At 40.4% G+C, this 22,536-nt stretch overlaps 1 protein-coding gene across 9 annotated transcripts in view; it reads right to left on the bottom strand.

The window, feature by feature from the left end:
• NCOA7 (nuclear receptor coactivator 7) overlaps positions 1 to 22,536 on the bottom strand; it is an 83,790-nt gene that overhangs the window by 5,388 nt on the left and 55,866 nt on the right. For 6 of the 9 annotated variants that reach the window (XM_038131298.1, XM_038131295.1, XM_038131296.1 and 3 more), the window contains exons 4-11: positions 17,957 to 18,036; positions 17,038 to 17,145; positions 16,150 to 16,248; positions 14,963 to 15,088; positions 12,601 to 12,785; positions 10,126 to 11,192; positions 8,543 to 8,711; positions 2,038 to 2,185 (exon numbers count right to left, since the gene is read on the bottom strand). In XM_038131298.1, coding sequence (XP_037987226.1) covers positions 2,038 to 2,185; positions 8,543 to 8,711; positions 10,126 to 11,192; positions 12,601 to 12,785; positions 14,963 to 15,088; positions 16,150 to 16,248; positions 17,038 to 17,145; positions 17,957 to 18,036 — 1,982 coding nt within the window. The other 3 variants (XM_038131301.1, XM_038131300.1, XM_038131302.1) reach the window with 3 other exon arrangements.

Raw genomic sequence — 22,536 nt, 5'->3', positions numbered from 1 at the left:
ACAACTCCCCTTTTGAGGAGTTTTTTAAGGAATAGTCTCCCCCCACTCCAGGAGTAGGGGAAAAGTACCAGAGAACAGCAAATCAACCAAGAGGTATCTGTAGCAAAATACAACCAAACTCACTTAGGCAACCAGAGAAAACCTATTAATACAGCTGTAAATTACAAATTGTCTCCAAATACAGACAAGCCCCTCCTCTTCTCTGCATACACATTTATTCAGTCTCTGAATTGGGTATGTGAATGAAATTCAGTCAACAACTGCAGAAAGAGGCACCTGCAAGATCAGGTATTCACAGACCACACAAAATAAGAAATGGATGAAAAGAATTGACCACTACAGAAACCAGATCTACAAAGTCTTTCAAAGATTTTATAGGGCTGAGAAAGGAAGTCACCTGAGGTAGAAATGCCCCTCACCTGAGTACAGAGCACGTTTATTACTAGGACAGAAGTTCCATCATCAGATCCACACTGTTCAAACGGGAAACAATTCAACATACCTCCACAAAAGGCTCCTCTTGGTCTGGTCTGGCACAGTAAACAATTCGAATATTCAAAGGCATTTGTCTCTGTTTCATCATCTAGCAGTTTATTTTCAGTACCCACTACTCTACCCCTGCTCTAGTGGCAGGAGTTCTCACCCCCAAGAGTGACAGACAGCTACTGGCCATAGCATGCTGTGATAAAACTGCTTATATGCTGCTTTACAATTAGAGTTTCTGTTTCCCCGCAAGGGAGAGTGAAACTTTCACAGTCATCATGCCCAAATTTGGACTTTATTCAATAGAGATTTCCTGGCAAACCTACTTTAAATTGGTGAAGCTGGAATATATTACAAATAAAGGAGACACACCTTTAAAAGCAGTTTCCAGCTTTTCTTCCTTTCAATAAATATCTAAAAAAAACAATGAGAGACAAGCTCCCAGTGTGGTCAGATTTCTCCTACATCTGTCTTTAGATCACTGACTCTCTTTCATTGTGGTTTTACGAAAATGGCATGCAAATAACTGAACAGTAAAATCTACAGCAATGTATGACTGCACTGAGCTCTAAGCAAAACAAGGAAGGCGTGTTTTTTTTTATATTTCAGCTCACAAAGCACTAACATTGAGAAGCTACAAAACTGTAAAAATATTAGCTCCTTGGGAATAGACATTACTACATTTAAAATGACATGTCCCAAACTCCATTTTTAATAGAACATACTTTGAAGATCAAAATGCTCAAACAAACAAATAAATAAAAAGAGGGCAGTAGAATTTAAAGAAAACAAGTTTAGGTTTAAGATGAATAATAATAACTTTTTTAATCAACATCAAGATATTGCCCACTTTGTAATTTTATGTTTCCTTTATCCCATATTCTTAGCACAGAAAATGTTTGAGCATTGAGAAATACAGTTTTTAAAAATGTGTGTAAGCTTATTTCCCTTAGAAACTAGGCTCTGTATGCAGAGGAAGGAGATAACAAGCACAGGCATGCCAAGTGGTTAAAACAGATTGCAGAAGACCACACATGAAAAAGCCAAAGTCCAATGATAAACTTATCCCACTTACACCCAATATTCAAACAGTACTGCTGTGTGCACCCGAGAAGCAAGCCTATCACCACATAGCAATCCATTTCAACCAGCACACAACAGTCTGGGTTCATGTTTACATGCATATATACATTTTGAAGAATTTACTTGTAGCACATAAATACATTAGGAATTCACAATGCTGACCACATATGCCTGTATAGCTTTACAGAAGTCTAATATCACATGGACAAAATATTTACACAACTTTTGCTGGTTGCACACCAGAGAACTCCCAGTTGTTTACCTGCCCTTTCTAGGGAGAGAAGAAATGAAGACTGAAGGAATATGAATACATTCGTGAGACAGATACAAGCCTTAAGGAATCCTCTATATGAAGGAGCAACTGTTATAAAGAAACGCCAGAAAATCCTCCAAAGAACAACTGCTGAGATTCTTAGCAGAGGATGCACACTTGATGCGCACATGCTTCACATGAAGGAAGAAGGCACTCACCTCCCAGCTTTTAGTAGTGGGCTCACTAAAGAAGTTGTCAATCATGTCAAGCTCCTCCTTTTCTACCACAACAAAACCTTGCTCTTTGGCATCTTTCCCATATATTTCTGGTGACCACTGAACAAAAAATGTGTACAAGTGATCCACCCTGTGAAGAGAAGAGGAGGAGACAACCATTGTTCAGTGGTCCATGAACCCAACACTGTCACGTAGCACAGAGGTTTTGCCCAGTGCCAAAGCAGGGACAACTACACAAACAAGATACCCGTGCACCTCCACCCTTCCATACCACACAAGGCAACAGCTTCCTCCACCTGGCAGCCTGAACCACTTCAAGGTTTCTCTGCTTGTATTTTCCTCCTCCCTTTGCTATATGCAAAGCCAAAGAATCATGGTAAAGCAATATGGCTTGTCCAGTCCCACACAATTCATATTTAGAAGTCAAATTGATTGATATTAGGTCATAGTCACTAAAGTTAACTCTGTAAAACATTCACTTTACCCATTTAGTTCGACTTCCAGCAATGAAACAAGCAATGAGATCACCAGTGAAGTCTACACTACAGTTTTAACTGCCCTTTAAAAGTTATAGAGGCTAGCCACAAAACAATCTTCATTCTCTTACCATTATGAAAATAAGCTGTTACTGACAGCTTTGCTAATGATATAGTACTAGCAGCACATGCTCTTCCATAAATGTAGTCAGCTCTCAGCCACTGTCTTTAAAAAGATACTCCTTGACAACATCCATAACAAACCACAAAACCATTTCTGAAGAAGGAATTTATGTATTAAGTTAAAACGAACTCATGCAATTTCAACAGGAATACAACAGTGGATCCACTATACAAGAAGCTGAATTGCCAACAAAAAAATCAGACCCACAGTAAAAAAGGGCAGATAAAAAGATAGTAAGTGCTTATGACATTGGTTCTTCCTCCAGCTTTTCACTAGAAAGTTACACCCAGCAACTCTTAGATCAACAGAAAAAAACCTTTTAGAAATATAGACATTTCCCCCCTCGCCATATTTCCAAGTTACTTGGATTTATACGTATGCACAAATAATCTTAAAATATCCTTTCAGCACTATTACAATTTGTTAGGGTCACTAGTGTAATTCCAGATTTTTTCAAATGAGTCTACAAAAAGAATAAAGAATTTACTTTGCTTCATCATGGAAATAATGAAAAAGGAAAAAATTAGCATTGCTCACAGAGGTTTCAGAAAAAGCAGTCTGATTTGAGCTTTAATTGAAAGAGACAACTGACTTGAGCACAGTGTATTTTATATACAGTAGTCCTACTCTGGAAAGCCAGCTACTTAATTCCTACAAATCCCTAAGAAAGGACAATAAAAGTAGTGGTTTCTGCTGTCTGGGTAAGATCAGTTTGAAAGCACGTTTATGCAGGTGGATGAAGGAGAGCAGCACACTCGTATCTCAGAATCACAGATTGTATTTATGTTTTAAGTCATCTCTGGAAATCATCTAAGCCAGCTCCTGCTTATAGCAGAGCTAACTTCCAGTTTAGAGAAGGTTGCACATTCTTGTCTATTTGAGTTGGAAAATCTCCAACAGTGATTCTACAAGTCCTCTGTGCATAGTCTGTCTTCTGGGTTTTTTTTTTCTTTTATCTCATCACCATTTCCTCCGAAGCATGTTGCACGTGATCTGAGAAGGGTCTGGTGCCATCCTACATTTTCTTTCTTGTCCCCTCCCCTCCATTTTTTAACCAAGTGCCTAAAAGGAAGAGGGAATTAATGACTACCTAAGTTGTTTGGCTGTACTTCCTTACTCGAGTCAGCAAGAAGTGAAGCCTTCGTACTGCAAAGACCCACCACTGACATGCTGAGTTTGCTCTCAACCTCCCCAACTCCTTTTCAGCAGAACTACTCCCCAGGCTGCCTTTCCCCACCTACTACTGCAGGAACTGCTCCATCCCACGTGCACAACTTTTGCATTTGCCTTTTCTGAATTTCCTGACGTTTCTGTCAGTCTGTCGTGTTGAAGTAGCCCTGCCCTCCAATTATGAGCAGTCTCCAAACTTTGCGTCATTCTCCAAAATGACAGAGGTGTGTTCTGTCTCAATGCCCGTGTCACCAGTGAAGGCATTAAGCAGTATCAGTCCCCAAAAACACCACTTGTACCTCACTGCCACTCAGACCAACAAGCAACTACCTTTGAGCCCAATGGTCCAGTCAATTTTACAACCACCTGTAACCTGCCTGTCCAGGTCATATCTTTCCAATTTGGCTACAAGGATACTATGGAAGATTGTGTTGAAAGCCTTAGTAATGTGATGGCATCAATCCCTTGCTCTCTCCTTGCCCAAGGAGCTAGCAATCTCAAACAGAAAAGTTATTTGGTCAGTAGAAAAGCAATTTGCCCTTGGTAAATATATGACATCTGATCCTGATCACTTCTTTCCCTCTGTGTGCTTGGAAAAGGTGTCTGTAAGGACTTGCTTTCCAGGGACTGAGGTGAAGCTGACTGCCCTGTGCTCCCACAGATACCTCCTTGATTTTCTGACAATAGCTGCAGCATTTGTCTCCTCAATTATTAAGGAACACTCCCCCTGAACACAACCTTTCAAAAGATGATAGAAAGCAGCTTTGTAATAACATCAACTAACTTCCTCAATATACTCAGAACATTTCCTGTCAGGCCCCATGGACTTGTATATGCTCAGTTTATTTAAGTAGTACATAACTAAGTTTTCCTCTGCAATGGACAGTTGATAAATCCAGACAGTCCAGATTTAAAAAGAAGCAGCATAAAATAGAAATACAGAGGTGATGTCACTCTGAAAAGGGATGCTCTGCTAATAAAATTCTAACATTATGCTACAGTGGTATTTCCAAGCTACCAAACTGAAAACATTTGATCCAATTTTTAAATTGAAAAGCCACTTCTTGAGGAACTTTCTTACAGTCAACTAGATACCTGCGAGAAAATTTATCCCAGAACTCAACAGCTGTTTTGGTGATCACATGCTTATGAATGTATCATGTGCTAAAAGAGAGACATCAAAAAAACAAAGTACTTGGAAAGAGACAGCTATAGAAACCTGAAATTAGTAACTCCAGAAAGAAAATATTCAAAAGGCTCTAAGTCCAACCACTGCTTCTGGCCCAGAGAAAGACATTATTCCAGAAGTATCCTATGACTTCTTTATAAATGTGCTTGACTAGAATGATGATTTTTAACAAATCTTGAGCACTGAGGTACTGTAAGCCCTCATATGCTTTTATGAGCTTATAGAGACTTCTATGAGTCCTCATTATTAGACACTAGGCTATAGATACAAACAGGTTTTCATAAATTTCCTCTATACAGTTTGATATTTTATCATCAGGAGTCTAGGAGTATTCTCCTTATAAAAGGCTAATTCAAAAGGATTCTAAACCTAGCTAAAAAGTGGATGCCCTCTCAGCAGCACGATCTCGGTGCAGCGTCTTTTACATCAACTTCGGTGCAAATTATGCATTCATAAAACAAACATGTTTGCAGAATTTAAAATTAAATTGTGGAAAATTAAACTGTGGAAAATTAAAGAGTTTACTTCTTGACTGAACTACTCAGTGTTATTACTTACAAGCAAATAAATTCTGCATTACTATCTGTGTCTTGGTGCAGAGCATTTTCTTGTAAAAGTCTTCAGGAAATGTGTGACCTAATTACTGAGCTACTGCTACTCAAAATTCACTAGGATGAGAAACCTACATACCATTTAAACATAAATCCACATCGTAAGAGCACACACAGACTTACCCTCTAATACTGTAAGCTGCACCCATTGCAAAACTTCCCAGCAAAACAGAATCTCTATTTGTGTCCAAAAGCATGGGTGCCCCTCTTCTCAGCTGAGCCTGGCTAGAAGCTGCCCTAGGCTGAGCAATGTGTATATAAGGCAACTCAAGATGCCCAGCATCCCCTCTGCATGCTGAGGTGAGCACTGCTGTGACCAAGCAGGCAGCACAAAGCAGTGCTGCAGTCACTGATTAACTCAGCCACCCCATGCTGGTCCTGAGGCGACGTGTGCCAGGACACACTCGGCGCCTGGGAAGCCACGCTTGGAGAGAGAAGACCTACAGCAGGCACAAAAGGCAAATGAGACAGAAGATTTAGTGCCTTTATAAAGAGTATCAGCCTAAAAGTCTTTCTGTAGTAATAATGTTTCCAGAGGCTTCCAACAAAAAAATAAATATAAAAGTACTGGGCCCAGAAAGCAGCACATGGAAGAGCAGCTCTGCTGGGAGCTGTGGGCTATGGGAACAGACTGAAATCAGAGCCATTTTCACAACTGATGACAGCAGCTGTTGTAACAGCAAACACTATGACCATGGAAAAAATGCAACTAAAAGCAAATCAGAGGAAGATTTAACTTTCACTAAATATAGACATGCAGACCAATTTTTTCACAATCTCATTCCAAATTTGGACAGTTTTTTTTTTTTTAATTTTTCTTTGTTGCTTTTTTATAAAATTGCTACAAAACATTAAGATGCTGCACAAGCTACTGTGACTGGACTGGAGAAAGTGTTTTATTTATGCTGCTTTGTGACCAACAAGATGAGAGTATTATTTTCGATATTTTCACACATGAATATAAATTGCATTCCAAGTAGTTTTAGACTTAGTGAATTATCTCATATTTTGTCTAAAATACATGACAAAGCTATCCCAAACAACCTACTGTTCATGGCACTCTCAAGATGCAACACTTATGTTTATATGCTACACAATACTGATTCAAGAATATCCCCAGAAGGTAGGAAGTGTTGTGTTTTGCTTTGGGAAAGCATCCAAGAGCTTGGAGAAAACACCATCTTGTTCAAGAGGCAAAGATATGCCTGGCATTAATACAAAGGAATGGGTCTCACATTTAATTTCTGCTCCAAGTTCTACTTGATCTGTCATGCAATTCTGGGGTGTTAAAACAGGCATGAATAGCACTAAAAAGACCCAAACTTACCACCAATCATTCATTCACCACTACTTTTGATCAAGATCCAAACGGCAGCCCTGACATCAAATATCTGGTATGTCAGCCAGCATGGCCAGGTGCTGCTGCAGCAGCTCACTGCAGAAGTTACTTTTTTCCTATTATAAAAACTGAAGTACAAACCAGTTGTCAACACTTCAGTTTATAAATGAATTAGGTCTGTTCACCATTCAGAAAGTTTCTGCTTGTAAAAGGACAAGCAGGAAAGCTGTTTTCCAAGCCTGTGGTTAGAAGCTTGGTAGATTTACCTGTTACACACAGCAGTGATTAGAGATGATCTCAGGCAGCTCAGCAGCTTTATTCACTGTTAGCTGCACTATCCCCAAAGCACTAACTGACCTTGTGTTGTATTACAGCATCACTCCAACTCATCACTGCAACTCCCTGAAGTATTTACTCAAACTTCAACCCAGAATTTTCTGAACCCACCCTTTTGCAATCCCTGAGGAGCCAAGGACTGGGATCCACAGATAGCAAGCAAACCAAAAGCTATCCAGCTACTCTTCCAAGGACCACATTCCAGCTGGAATAAACCTCTCCTTCTCCCCCAGGAAGACTTCCAAGACAGCAACTTCCATACTACTACAGACAGTCAAAACACTCCCTTTCAAACCACAAAAAATATAAACAATTAAATCAACACACATGATACACATTTAAAATAAAATTATTAAATAAAAATTATTTTGAAAAAATTGACTGCATCTGAAAGAGACATCTCTGGGACGGATCACAAGTTCAGATTCCTCCTTCCTGGCACCTAATTTACCAGAATCACTGATTTTGGTTCATCAACAGACCAGAGAATTGTTCTAGTTGCCTTCTGTCAACAAAAGAATCACATATTTGATTCTTCACAGCCAGTGAAAATTCTTGGGTGACTTATGTGGAAAATCATAGACCTCCACTTTTCTAGTTTGTTGGTTTGCTTTTTTTCTAGAGTACTATTTATGCATTAATACACACCTACAGGAAAACATCAGTGTTCCTCAATTTTACTGCAAAGGGACTATTTTTAATGGGACAAAAGATAGAAATTCTCACACTTGTTTAGTTAGGAATGTCTTCCTTTTCCCACATGATGCCCTTTGCTCATGTGAAATACTTATTTTTTTTAGCACTGACACCTCAGTAGATTCCATGTCCCTCCAGCTACTGCTCCCCTTTCCCTCACTTCCTAGACTACAGCTGAAATCCTGATCATCTCCCAGTTATTTTATCATATGTTAGCTGCACATATATCCCTCTTTCCATCTTCAATTCCTCTTTCCATCTTCAAGTGGCACCTGAGCCCTTTTTCATTCCCACTGAGAGCCATATTAGACCAGCAACAAACATTGCTTTATGTCGCTGGCATGCAATGAAATGAGGGCACCTGTCAGCATTCCCTGCACTTCACGACTTGGACCACGTAGGTAATGTAAGATTCAGCTCTAGAAAGCACTTCACATTTAAAAAGTAACAGACAGACATTTTTGTGCTGACAGGAGTGCAGCTTACCTTTCGCGAGGAACAGCAAACCAGTACTCTGGCTGCTTTATCTTTTTACTGTACTGTTGAGACATGGTTGTGCTCTGAGACACAAAGGACTTTCTCATGGGCTTGCCTACTTTAATGCACAGAAACATTGGAGGAGTCTTGCTCTTCTCCTCTTTTGAAGGAAGCATATCTGAACAAGACACAAAAGAAACAGTCTGCTTACAGGAAAGTATAAACGCTGCAGCTGATAAAACACTGTGATAAAGATTAACAATCCTGTGCAAAGGAATACTCAGAGGCACCATATGCAGAATTACACCTGACTTCAAAAGCACAGCTGGTTTAGTAAAACCACGTTCATCCTAAACGAGGCCATTTATTCCCATTTTGTCACAGCCTGTATCCCCCTCAGCTGTACAGCTGTGTACAGAACAGCCCTGTAAAGAAATAGGTAAGATGATCAGGCTGAGTACTGCCTGCAACATGAAGCAGGCAAATAAAGGGGACATGTTAGGGTTCAGAAAACCTATCCAGGCTGAAGGGCAATCCTGCATGCACACACACACGCACACACACAAAAAGCCCAGTCAGTTTCCCAACTCTGTCGGTCACACAACCATACAAGCACCTTTTATCTGCACAAGACAAGGCCAAGCCTAGAAGCAGTTTAGGCTCCTCAAATTGCTGGTGTGACAAAAAAAAAACTTGCTTATTAAACCACAGCTTCAGTCACACTGAAGTTGCCTTCTTTGTTTTAGCAGTACACATACAGCCTAATACCACCAGCAGAAACCCTTATGAAAAAAAAAAAGAAGAAAAAATAATTTTAAGAACAACTGTTCTTAAAACATTTAATCATCCCCCATCACCTGACCTGACCCAAGGGTATGTCCACTGGTTCATTAAATTACCCAGAGAGGAGCATCAATGCTCCAGGACAGACTACTGCTTAGAGGCACTGGGCTGCCACAGAAATGGCAATATGTGTGCTGATGCTCTGAACAGAAATTTCATTCTGGTATGTGCTTTCCTGGAACAGCCTGGATTATTTCTGATAATGCAATGACCAATCAGGAGAAAACTGATCACTCAGTAGGACTATACATGTATTCCTATTTATCACTTCTTCAAGGGTTTCCACAGCATGAGAGACACCAGAAACATGCAAATATTGTCAAGAATACTTTGGTGCCCCCCTTCACAGCAATGCTCTCCTACCTTGGATACTATCAGAAACAAAACTGAAAGACTTTAATGAGGCAACAGTGGTTACCAATACAGAGTAACAATTCCTAGGCCATGAAGTGTCCCTGCCAATACTGAAACTGGATGACATATCACTATCCTTCTTAAAGCCAGCAAACAGAAATACAAGATTGGATAAGCAGTGATCACTGAATGTGGAAAAAGCACACAAGCTACTTATCAAACTACAAGCTTTGAGAATTTCAGGATAGCAGGTAATATAAAACTGAAATACACAAGGAGTAAAAAAGAGACCAGGTATTACAGAAAGAAGAAATTTAGAGAAGGCTGTCAATTCAAAGGTTACCGTCATAATGCTGTCCAAGTCTCAGAGGAAACAAGGATAACCACAGACCTACCTTCAATTGGCACTTGAATTTTCTGCAGCAGCCACAGTCTGATTTCTGATTGATTGTCTAACTGTGTTTCTTGACAGGTCTTGTCTACGGCTGGTACTAATGAAGAGTCCACAGACTCTTTCAGATCCTTTTCCTCTGCTGCTGCTGAGCTGATTTCTAATGAAGGTGCTTTCCTTTCAACACAGCAGGAATCAAGCTCCATACTTTTAACTGTATGGACTTCATTAGCTTGGGACTTTGAACAGCTAAGTGTAAGGTCTATGCCAATTGCTTTATTGTTTTCACCTTTCTGGATTTCAGCCTTGTGTAAGTCTTCAGATGACTGAGACCCATTTCCATCTTTATTGAGGTAAAATTCAATAAGTTTATCTTTCTCTAGCTCTTTCTTAGTGTCCAATTCAGTCTCCACCTTACCTGTCGGGGTACTGACACATTTGTTTACTTCTGGAATAACATCTTGCTTTTCACACAGCTCTAAGTCTAAGTCAGCTTTAGGTTCAACACTGTCCTTTTTTTCCAAGGAATCAACTGTCAAGTGCTCCTGGACTTCTGTAGTAGGTTTGGTTACCTGCTGCTTAGTTCTCCCCAAGTCCCTGGGGTCAGCCAGCAAGCCTTCCATTACTGAGATTTTCCTGTCCAGCCCTGTATCCATACGAGATGATGTCTTTTCCAGCTCAGTGAAGTCATCCTCTCCTTCTACTAGAAGGGATTTTTCTTTGGTTTTGGTATCTGAAGCATTTTTTCCCCTGGAAGGGTCCTTGGTACATGTATCTGCATCAAACTTTTCCAAATGTTCAGTGGCAGTGATGTTGTTGGGAAACTCCAGAGACTTTGATTTGATTGAGCCCGTACTCTCCGATGACTGAAGAACTTCAAAATCAGCAGACTTTTCCTTATCTGAAGGCTTTATCTGTTTGGCACCCAGAGCAACAGAAGTATCCCCATTCTGCTGCCTCTTTTCCTTGCTAAGGGATTTGAATTTGCTGAAAGGATTGATATCTTTCTCAGAGGACAGGTCTTCCCATTCTCCTGGCCTGTACAGAGGACAAAGATCCTTTGGTATGTCACTGTCAGGGGAAATGATGGATGTACATACGATGTTAAAAGCAAAATGGAAATGGAAAAAAAATGAAAATAAAAACTAAACATCAACTTAACTTAAACCATGAAACTCGTCGAAAAATAACTTTCTCCAAAATAAACATACAGTACTGGAAATAAGTGACTTTAAAGACAACAGAGAAAAATGCTGAAAGTGTAATACCAAAATAAAATGAGTAAACCACTTGGCAGAATATGCCATGTGGGGGAAGAAATGTAACACATGTAATAAGAATGTGCAAGTCATCAGAAGTTCTATAACAAAAAAAACACAGGACATGTATTTAGCTGCTGGAATTTAATTCAAATGATATTAATATTGTAATTTCCCACACCTGACAATGAGTCAACATCTACTACCATCCATGCTTCCCTAGTCAATACAAATGTATTTTTGAGAAAAAAAATCGGAGATAAGCTGTATCCTGTTTGAACACGTTTACTGTGGAACAGTAACAGGCAACACAGTTAGTAGCTTTCTTCTTCTATTTGTCTCCATTATTCAGACATACTGTTTGAATGCAGACTTCCCCAAATATTTCTTTTTAAAGCAGGACAATCACAAAATATTTCAAAATGAAATTTTCTGAATAAACGTATCTGCATAAAACTTGAGCTCTTTGTTACTGCTAAAACCCTGAGGAGAATCAGAAAACAAGATCTTTATCACTTAAAAATTACTAAGAAGTAATTAAACGCCCCAGAAATGAGGGTACAAGTATCTGGAAAGTTTTTCTTGAAGTGAGAAATTTAATGAATTTCACTGTTCAAACAGGTATTGCCTGTAAGAACAAAATCCTGCTTAGAACAAATAGATAAGCAGTGCCTGGTCTGTGCATAAATTAAAATAGCCCACCCCAGAAAGACTGTAATGTATTACAGATTATAACTATCAATGCATTTCTGGTCCTGAGATAGAAGTATTCCACAGTCTAGTGTTTCTGTAAGTCCTGAAGATGGTAGCTATGGTGGTGTTACCTTCAAAAGTTTCAAATACTCCTCTGAGAACAGTCCTGGTAACACAATAATGGTCAAAATCTAAACCTCTTCACATCCACTGAAAGAGCCCTAGAGGCAGGTCAGTGCCAGAGCCCAACTGCGGCACATTACAAATGCTTTTATTAATTACTGGTTTGTACTCCTTTGCACTTGGGTTCTCACATTTGTGACCCATTTGTGTTTATTGCCACTTTTACTGTTCTAGAGAGAAAGATGTTGTTCTGAAGAACAACACAAGTGACTCAATCATTCCTTTGCTGACAGTTTACTCTGTTGCACTGAAACTCTTCCCCTCCATTCCCCCATTCCCCACCCCTTTTCCATGACCCTTACTGAAAATCTGCAAACGTAAGTTCAGGGAAGAACACTCCTTACGATGGCAATGCATCTTTAATCTTCATGTGAGAGATGTCATTGTAGAGAGCTATAGAGACAACCTCCTCCATGGGGCAGATGAGCCCATACTCTTCACAGCCATTCTCAATCACCAGAGGATCAGACTTATGTGGGTCAAACATGATATTGTTTGGAGTTACTATCATGACTCCTCCAACGACGCCCTAAAACAGGAGAAGAAGGAGTCAGCACATCACATGTAATGCACTTATCATTGGGTGTTAGATTTTAGGCTACTATCCTCAAAAGCAAAACCACTTTCCTGCCTCTATACTGTGTCATGTAGTGTTTGCTAGCAAAATACTCTGCTTTCAAAGTGCATCAAGTCAGACACTTTAAGAGAGATAAAAAAACCCACGTTAGTAACATCCAAGTTCCTGGCTGATAAGGAAGAACATCTGAACTATTCAACTTTCAGTGCTGACTGCTACAAGCTAAAAATGTGATTGTTAATCAATCTCAGACAAAACAGATTAGTGGATTTATTTTTTTAAAAAAACTACATAGCATTTTATTCACATGCAGCTACTTTCATTTGATCCATGAATTTACATGCAACCAACACACTTGCGTACAGTTTTACTCATGGAAACATCCAGGCTACTATGCCAAGCTAACATCAGAAGTCCCCTTGATCTGCTTTCCCAGAGGTACATGCAAAAAGCTTCTCCATACAGGGATCTGGTATGAGACAATTCTTCCCAACCTAGAAACAGCTCCTATGATTGGTCCAAGCATATTCTGCACAGCTGCAGAGGACTCATTTAATTCTTAAAAATGTGCTCTAGCAATGGATTTGATAAAATGCTGCTGCATCAGCCATTATTCAGCATCAATCCATGGCAACCGACCATTTTCCAAGGTTTAAAAAGAAGATTGACACTGTCTCACTTCTGTACCCTCTCCTCCAGATGAACTACAAAACTCACCAGACTAACTCAGAATCTGTTTGTAAATCATGACATCTGACAAATGAGAGACAGAGATCAACTGGCATGGCCCACACTGCCGGTACTATTAATTATATGAGGTCATCTGCAAGGCAAGCCAAGGAAGGCTCATAAATACACAGGTAAAAGACCACAAGCTTGGTCTGTGGGGCTTTTTTTTTAAAGTAGTTAAGATATCAAGCTGATGGCTTGGCACTGGCAAATGAGCACATGAATGCCTGCTCCTTTATAAAGCAAAGTCTGTTCATATTTCCCATTCACTTCTCCTGTATGACTCACTCCTCAAGCTTGGCTTGTGTTTGGATGCCAGAATGGAAACAAGTGCAGAGACTTCTCCCAGAAGTCAGAATAGAATACATCAGTAGGACGTACTTCCCACCCAGCCACTGCAGGGAGCCAGGCAACAAGGAATTTCAGCTACATTAGCAAAGAAGCTGTCTCATTTTTGATTGCTCTGGCTGAAAATTACTTTTGCCATCCTGCAGGCATAAAATTGGCAATCTGTATCCCCTGCACCTAACAAGCATCACATAGCAAGTGACAGTACTACCCTAATTTACATGCCAGACATCAAGTAGTCCTCTATTACATTCTACAAAATGCAGACTGTAGAACTGCAGAGTTGATAAATACAGTCTACATCCACTCAATACAAAAAGAAGCCAGAAACCCTAGGTGTAAACACATCCATCTTACAAAAGTCAGGACTAAGGGGAAAAAAAATGTTGTAACTACAATGATTAGCATCTCCAGTGTTATAAATTCCAGAGAACTTGAAAACCCAAACACGCAGACAGCTAACTGAAACCAGAGTCAACAAGGACAGATATGTCAAAGAAGGCAGTTCAGGAAGACAGTGTCTTGCAACCTTGAGAAAAGGGCTAAAATACTACCCAAGCTCTATGCTTCTAAAACACTTGCTGTAATTTAGGATTGCAGTCCTGGCCTATGTTACAAGAAAGAGAAAGAAAAGATTGTATAATTCAATATTTATCCTTTTATTAGGCTTGCACAACATTCATTAGCAAGCACAGAAGCAACATAAATATATTTGGAAACACTGCTCTGGAAACAGTTAAAATTTATCTTCATGTTATAAATGAAATAGACTGGCATGTACTCATTTTATAAAGCTGTTGCTCAATTTGATGGAACTGGACAACTAATCCTGACATGTCATAACTCTGAAGTGCAGTTCTCTCTGTGTATCTAGCAACACACAAGCAAAAGAACAAAATTACACAGCACCAACAAACACAACAATAACAGATAAAGCCAACATAACTTTTACATTCTTTAAAAACAGTAAGCACATTTGATTCCCCCAGTATTCATATCTCACTTATCCAAAGAGAATCTCAAACAATGCCCAAAAACCAGGTTCCACCTACCTTACCATCTGTGAAGTAACGACAATTCATTTTTAAAAATTTGACAACCACAGGCTCATCCTCTTCTGAAGTAGAGGACAGGACTCTCTCCACTGGTTTGAAAGCCTTTCTTGCCAAATCAGCATCCTGAGGAAAGAAAAAGTTCAGTGCAGAGCAACAGGACCAGAATCATATACTTGTAGATTTTTGAAAACTACAAGGCCAGGTTCAAACAATTATTTTCCATTTGCACAAGGAAGAAAAGCAATGGTCATGTATGTAGGTATGTATGTACACTTCCTACAGTGCTCTGTATTGAAAAAAAAAACCAAACCCACCCTTGTAACCTTACAAGAAACTCCATACAAATAACAGGCAAGAAATTAAAATACACCAAGGCAAGTCAACTCACCAAAATTCAATTACACACTCTCAGTAGGGAGAGAGCCTACCCTGAACCATCATCTACACTGAAGACGTCTGCTCACACAGCACTGGTGTGATTCCCCATGCAGATGGCATAGGAGTAAGGTTAAACACAATTATTCACTCTAAGCTTCTCTCCACTTTTGATTAGTGATGTATTTGAAATGACTAATTACTTTAGTCACAGCAGATGTTAAAAATGTTAAAGGCAGCTAAACTGCCAAGAGGTACTATCTAAAAATCATCATGGCCAATCACCCTTCTAAAGAAAATGGAAGATCAACTATGCCAAGACCTCTCACAAAGATTAAATCCAGCAGTCTTGTCTAAAGACAAGTCTGCATATGGGTACCACCACAATTTAACTAGAAGGAAACTGACTGCACAGACTAAACTAACAGCCTCCCTATTCAAGGATGCCAGTGCAGGATCAAGGCTCTGAACTACAGAGCAGCATAAAAATCTCCTGTAGGAAACACTAAATAATTTTTCATATTTAGATTTCTATTCTTTAAAGATTATTCACTACACTATTTTTAGTAGTTTTGATAGACTTAGGGCCCAACTGAACTTGTAATGAGTTTCCATATTCAGAATTCCCTTAATCTGGAGTGTTTTTGAGACAATGGTAAATTCTGTAGTACAGCAAACTAATTTAATGCAAGACACTACACACAAGGCCCATAAACTCAAAAAACACCTATTTACACAGCCTTGATTCTCAGCTTCAGAATCAGAAAACATTTTGAGAGTTTAAGACCAGTGAAGCATGTTTGACTTACAGGGAGTTTATCATATTCAGCATCTGATGATGAAGGAGAAACAGGAGCACCAGGACTAGAAGACAGCCTCCCAGCACTTGTATCTGGCACAAACAGAATCTAAATACAAGCAGGCATTTCAAAACAGTGAGGCAAAAGCTTTAAAAGATTATTAACTATGTTGTGTTAGAAAGACAACACAATACAGATCACTCATATCTGCAATGTACACCTTAAAAACATTCAGAAAAATTAAACTAATTTCCTTATTCCAGCCTTTGTCTGCTGGGTATTCTCAGGTAAATCACATCATCTCTCTGTGCCTCAGTTTCCCTACCTGCAAATCAAGACACTTCAACCTCCTCATGGCTGTGAAGCAGAAGTAGAGATCTGCTCTTTGAAGTGAACCAAATGTAAATCTCCACACTTGCATTTCCAGTCCTAGAAATTTTAGGACTTAAGACTCTCCTAAAAAGTCTCTCTCCATTTATTTGTCATCTTCCTGGAGACTGACTCATACCCAACATAATGGCACAAAGGCATTTCAATTTCTGTCTCTCTCTAATTCTTTAATGCATTATAGATTGCATTTATCCAGACTTCCCAATAATCCAACTCCCTCGCAACAGCTGTATTATCTTCTTGAGCTTCAGAATCATCTTTAGGCTTTAGTGACAGTACATAAATAACAAGTCAGATATGGCAATTACAAAGCTTTCCCATCACACCAATTCCAAGTAATAATCTACTGAGTTTCAGTCTGAGGGAAGGCTTTAAATTAGTGTCCATTATCCTTGTATCCAAGTATCTAAAAGACAGATACATGTAAGTAGCAAAAAACTTCTAAATACATAGCAAATAATTATGTTTCAGGTATTTAAAAAAAACCCAAATAAATAAAAGATTTACCTGGCCTGGCACAATTGTCTGTGTGAAAAGCTTATTGAGCTCCACAAGCTTGTTTGGGGTGACATTGAACTTTAATGCTATGCTGTTTATGGTGTCCTGATTTCCAGCCTGGAGAAAGAGATGATGACTAAGATACCATACTGAACACAGCACCACACATAAACTAAACCAACTAAACCCATTTAACAGACAATCTGCAGGGATTGACTTGATAGACATCTATTTAATAGCTTAGGTGATAAATCAGTATCCAAAAAAAGGACAGAAATATTCTTTCACAATATATAGTAGAAAAAAATGTAGAGGTGTTACAGACGTCCCTCTCATTTTCTCTTAAAACTTTAAAGCAGCACATTTGTATTTATAACTGGTCTGGCAAGGCGGGGGAAGGTCATACACTGCAAAGTTCACTACACCTCCAGCAGCCACAGCATGTCAGGCATTTGTGCAGTTCCCAGCTGGGACACAGAGGCTCTGCATGGTAGGGTAGAATGCACTTAGGGACCTGAGGGCTCACATACCCAGAGCAGAGCTAGCACTGCTGCCCTGCTCCAGCTTAAAGAAACAGATCCCATCAAGCATAGGTCAACTGCTTGATGACTTAAGCAACACTACAGAATGGGAGTATTTTTCAGAATAACAAAACCACTGCTCTATTAGAGAGCCATAATGCAGAAGTAAAAACGGAACTGGCAGCTTCAAGAGGCACAGATCCTGGGTTGAACAGAGATTCAGGATGTGACCCTAGTCCTCCCCATATGGTGGTATTTGAATAGTATCAACAGAGGCAATCCTTATTGAGACAAGTGCAAATTGAGAAAGAATTAGTGCTTACAGTTTTGTGCCATTGCCCCCCTCTCAACCTCTGCTACTCCACTTTCAAAAGGCAGGCATGAACACACCACACACCAGCACTTACTGTATATTCTATGGTACCATGGGGCTTCTGAGAAACCATCTTCTTCTCTTTTTTTTCATTGCTTTTGTTTTGATTGTCATCTAAAGAGCAAAAAACAAATTCAAGTAATTGACTGTCAAGATGTTTACCTTTCAGCATGTTTTGAAAGAGATCTACAGTATGTGCAAATTGCAGCTGTGAAGAAGAACAAGAGAACACATTAAAATTCCTATTAGGCCTTAAGATTAAATTGTAAGGCAAGAAAAGTTCAAGTACAGAAGGTTTAGTAATTGTTCAGGAACTCTGCAGGAGTAATGTGTGTATGATACCATAGCAATACACAACTGCTCCCATGGTTTCTTGGTGATTCCTACACAGTTCAGCTGCTGGATACATGTACTTTGTACCATCAGGTGAATATGCACATATCTACTGCCTTAGTACAACCACAACCAATATTGGTTAGTCACCACTTCACATGTACAATATGTTTAAACAGTACTTTAATCTCTGAAGGTAAAAGTGTGCCAAGAGTCCTGCAAAGCATGTATACAAGAAAACAGAAGGTTTGTGCAGAAGAGTTTTTGTATCAGCTGCAATACACAGAACTCACTACAGCTGCAGAATCCAAACCCTTGCAGGACGCAAAAGGCACTTGTGACCTGCCAGCACCAGAGCCCTCTAGCAGAGCAGGGCAGAGATTCCCAATTCTTACAACAGCAGTGGGTGAGTAAAGCCAAGGCTCAGGGAGGATGGAACTGCCCAGCCAGCCCCAGCCCCAGCAGGCTCCCCTCCAAACCCAGAGCCCACACCCACATACCTGGGGGGAGCGAGGACAGCATGCAGCCCCAGCTCCAGGAGTGGGGATGGGGTGCCAGGAGGCAATTCATGGCTCTCCCCGCCTGACTGTCCCCAAGCCCTTAGAAAGGTCCCACTGCCTCCGGCAGGATGCTGCAGCCTGGATGAAGTGGGGAGAGGCAAGAAGACAAGGCAAGGCTGGGCCCAGCAAAACCAGCAGCCAGGACCAGGAGCAGGGACACCTTGTGCAGGGTGGACGCTGCCTGTGGTCCAAGCCGGCAGCTCTGGAAGATCAGGGAGAAAAGGACTGGAAGTGGCAGCGCAGGGCTTCTGACTTGCATTCAGGCTTTGCTGCAACCTTTGCTATTTCCAGAGAGCAAGAGGCAGATAGTAAAAGGAAGGGCGAGGACTCGCCTGCCACACTGTAATGTACACAAGAAACAAGGAGGGGCCCAGTGTGCTGCACCTGAGCCTTCTGCTGACCCATGTCCACAGCAAGATGACTGCTGTGGGGCTGCCTCAGTGTGCTGCTCCCTCAGTCAGAAGACTCACAGGAGCCCTGGACATGCATCCAGGTGTTACTCCTGGCATATCCCACCCACCACCTGCCAGGGATGCAGTCATGAGAAGTGCACTGGTTAGGGACACTACAGAGGCAGAAAGCATGTAGAAACCAAACATAGTTTAAGTACATGCACACAGTGTACATGGCACGAAGAACAGCAGGAGGAACGGGAAGATGAGGATGATGCCGACTTTTCCCTGACAGCATTTTGAAACACAGTATCACTCAATGATCTCAGACACTTCATCTCTGAGACTGGACACCCACACTGAAACTTTTAAAATAAGCTTTCTTACTGTGTTTTTCTGACCATTTGTGTTTTCACCATTGTCACAGCACCTTCTGCTGATCAAAGTGAAAGTGTGTGGAAAAACAGGTAATGGCAGCATCAGCAGGGCACAGTATTAAGCCATCAGAAACACAATGACAGCATGACAAACAAAAAAAATCTGACAAATAGTGGATGTTTTCTTTATCCATTACCTACATAAAACTGCCATTATGGCTCAATCCTGCCTGAAGAAACCCTGCTAACTACTGAGTTCACACTGTTTTGTGCTACCAGGAGATACCACTTCAACTAGTCCAGGATAACTATAATTACAACTACATATCACACATGTAGGCAAACTACCTGAACTTTTTGTGACCTTTCCCTGGAGAAAGACAAGAAAGGCAGACCTTTCAGCTAGACTTGGGTAGCTGAAAAAAGCAGACAAGTTTTCAGATATTTCACCCTTACTTATCTCTGAAACAGTACACAAGGTACGAAACAGTTAAGAGCAATAATCTCACACTAACTAGGCATGCACCAGTAAGACCTGGGAGGAGTAGGAATAAAAATAAAGTAGGCAAGAGAGATGTAGAGAGAGAGAAAGAGATTTTGCACCTGCTGAATGGGAAAAAGTTTAAGTCTGCGTGTAGATGGGAGAAATAACGATATGCAATAAAAGCAGTTTCTCTGAAGAGCTTATAATATTTGCTATTAGCTGAACATTTTTTGTTCCAAAGCTTTGTGTTTAAAATGGAGAGCTGACCACAACAGCAACCACCATGCCCCTGTGGCACAAAAAGACCACAGAATAGCAATACAGACAACTTTCTCCCCTGCAGCTTCCTATCTGGGAGGTAGGACACCTCTGTCTCCCCCTGTGAAATATCAGTATTTTCCAGGTCCTCCTAACTGCATTGCCTGATAAGTTTGGAGATTAAGAAATACTATCCAGGAAAATGCTATAACCTGTACAACATTTACACAACCTACAGTATATACACTGTACTCACAGGAGACATATAATATGATCTAGTTCTTGGCTGACAGGACTGTGAACCTGTTTGTTTAGTAGGGTCCTGAGCACAAGCGTGGTACAATAGAGAAGAGTCAACTAAGTATGCACACATAGTTGAAAACCTCTAACTGCAGGACAAGAAGACAAGAAAACAAGAAGTTTGAAAGACAAGCTGAATTTAGATTAAACAAAATACCATGCTTTTTTGTCAATAAATGTTAATAAATTCTAAATAAGTTGAGCAATTAGACAATTTTCTTTCACACCTATGTGCAAGAATACTTGTTCTATAGTCTGTTTAGCTGCAAGCTAAAAGAAGCAGTCACAGTCTGTGAATTTATTTGTCTCCTGAAACCAAAACCAAAATCTGACATTTTGTGTTTGGATATTATTTTCTTCTACCCCCTACTGCCCCCTTTTTTTTTTTCTATCCCAGCAACAAAGGTTTGAGAACACTGTCCATACGTTATGCCTAGCTACTAGACAGGTTTGGACAATTCAAAACAACATCCTAATTGTTTGAATAGTGTGAATTCTTAACTAGCCTATGTTTTTAATTGTGCATATAAAGATTTAAAATCATGAATTAAAAAATTCAGACCTTCAGAAGAAAAGATTGCAACAAATCCATTAAACCTGACAGGAACTGCTAAGCCCACACACTGCTCATGTGGTACGGCCAAGGTCACAAATTGTGCTAGAGATGAACGCTTTACAGCAGAGTGACTGGCAAGCCTGCCAAAGCAGCACACTTAATATACTTAAACACACACTGTGTCTCCAGTTCCCCTTTTCCCACTTCTCTCCAGGAAGCCAAACGTTTTCTGATATGATCTGAAGGCAGGCAGCTCTTGTATAGCCACAAAGGCACCCAGAGCACACGCAGGCATGATGGAAGCCTCAGGAACCACGTTTCTTTCAGTCAGAATTGGATAAAGAGCTCCAACAGGCTTTAAACAACTGCCTTTGGCTACTTTTTGAACTTGAACACTTGCTTAGTGATGAAATGACTCAAGATTCTGCCTCCCAAATTTTCCTGCTCTGCATGTACACTGGAGATGGGATTGCACACCCATGAGAAGTGACTAGGTGTTAATGCAAATTTGATCACACCGCATTTTTAGGCAAAAGGCAGAGTGGGTGGACTGAACCTCTCTGTGGTTTTGGGAAACTTGTAAATTGAGAATTATGTAAAAATAGTAAGCCGTGAGAAGAAGAATGCCAAGTGAGAACAGGCAAGAAAATACAGGCTTACTGAAAACAGACAGGTCTAGAATGGGAACTTTTATGCCCATAATGATATATTTGTATCTCAGCTTCCTAGCAGACTCTTGACATTTCATTTAGCAGTGTTACAGGAAACCTTACAAAAAAGAGTTACCTAAGAGTATTCAACCAACTATTGAAGGAGTATGATAAAGAGGTCAATCAGTTTATCACCCAGAAGACCTTGACACATGATAGGAGAATTACACCTCTGCAACTGTGTAAATAGCTCTGTAAGTAGATAGAATAGGTCAAGGAGCATCAGGAGCCTCCTGGACTGCCCACATGGAGCACGGGCCATCACCACTGCAGGTTGATGCCATCACCACTGCTGCTGCCCAGCCCAAATGAGCGCGAGATGTGGCAGCACTGGCAGCGACATCTGACCCCTCTGGGCAGGTCCCGAGCCACCCGACAGCCTCAGGCCTGGTACTGCCAGCAGGAATGCCTAGGCAAATGGGGGACAAAGGACTGACTGCTTTCCACACCTGGCAAACAAACTCAGTAGCCTGAGAGGATAGAGGCAATGGCACACTTGGAGCAAAAGTCCATTTTACTCATTAATTTCTGTTTTACCAAAGATTTAGGCTGCATGTCAGTAGGGAAATCCTTCCCCTGATTAGCCCTGAAATCACAGATTTCCCAGAGTAACACCATTCTCTGTTCTTTCAAGAGCTCCACAC

Source organism: Motacilla alba, chromosome 3 (genome assembly GCF_015832195.1).
Source record: "Motacilla alba alba isolate MOTALB_02 chromosome 3, Motacilla_alba_V1.0_pri, whole genome shotgun sequence".
Classification (NCBI taxonomy): Eukaryota; Metazoa; Chordata; class Aves; order Passeriformes; family Motacillidae; genus Motacilla; species Motacilla alba.
This window is presented reverse-complemented; position numbering and strand designations above follow the sequence as displayed.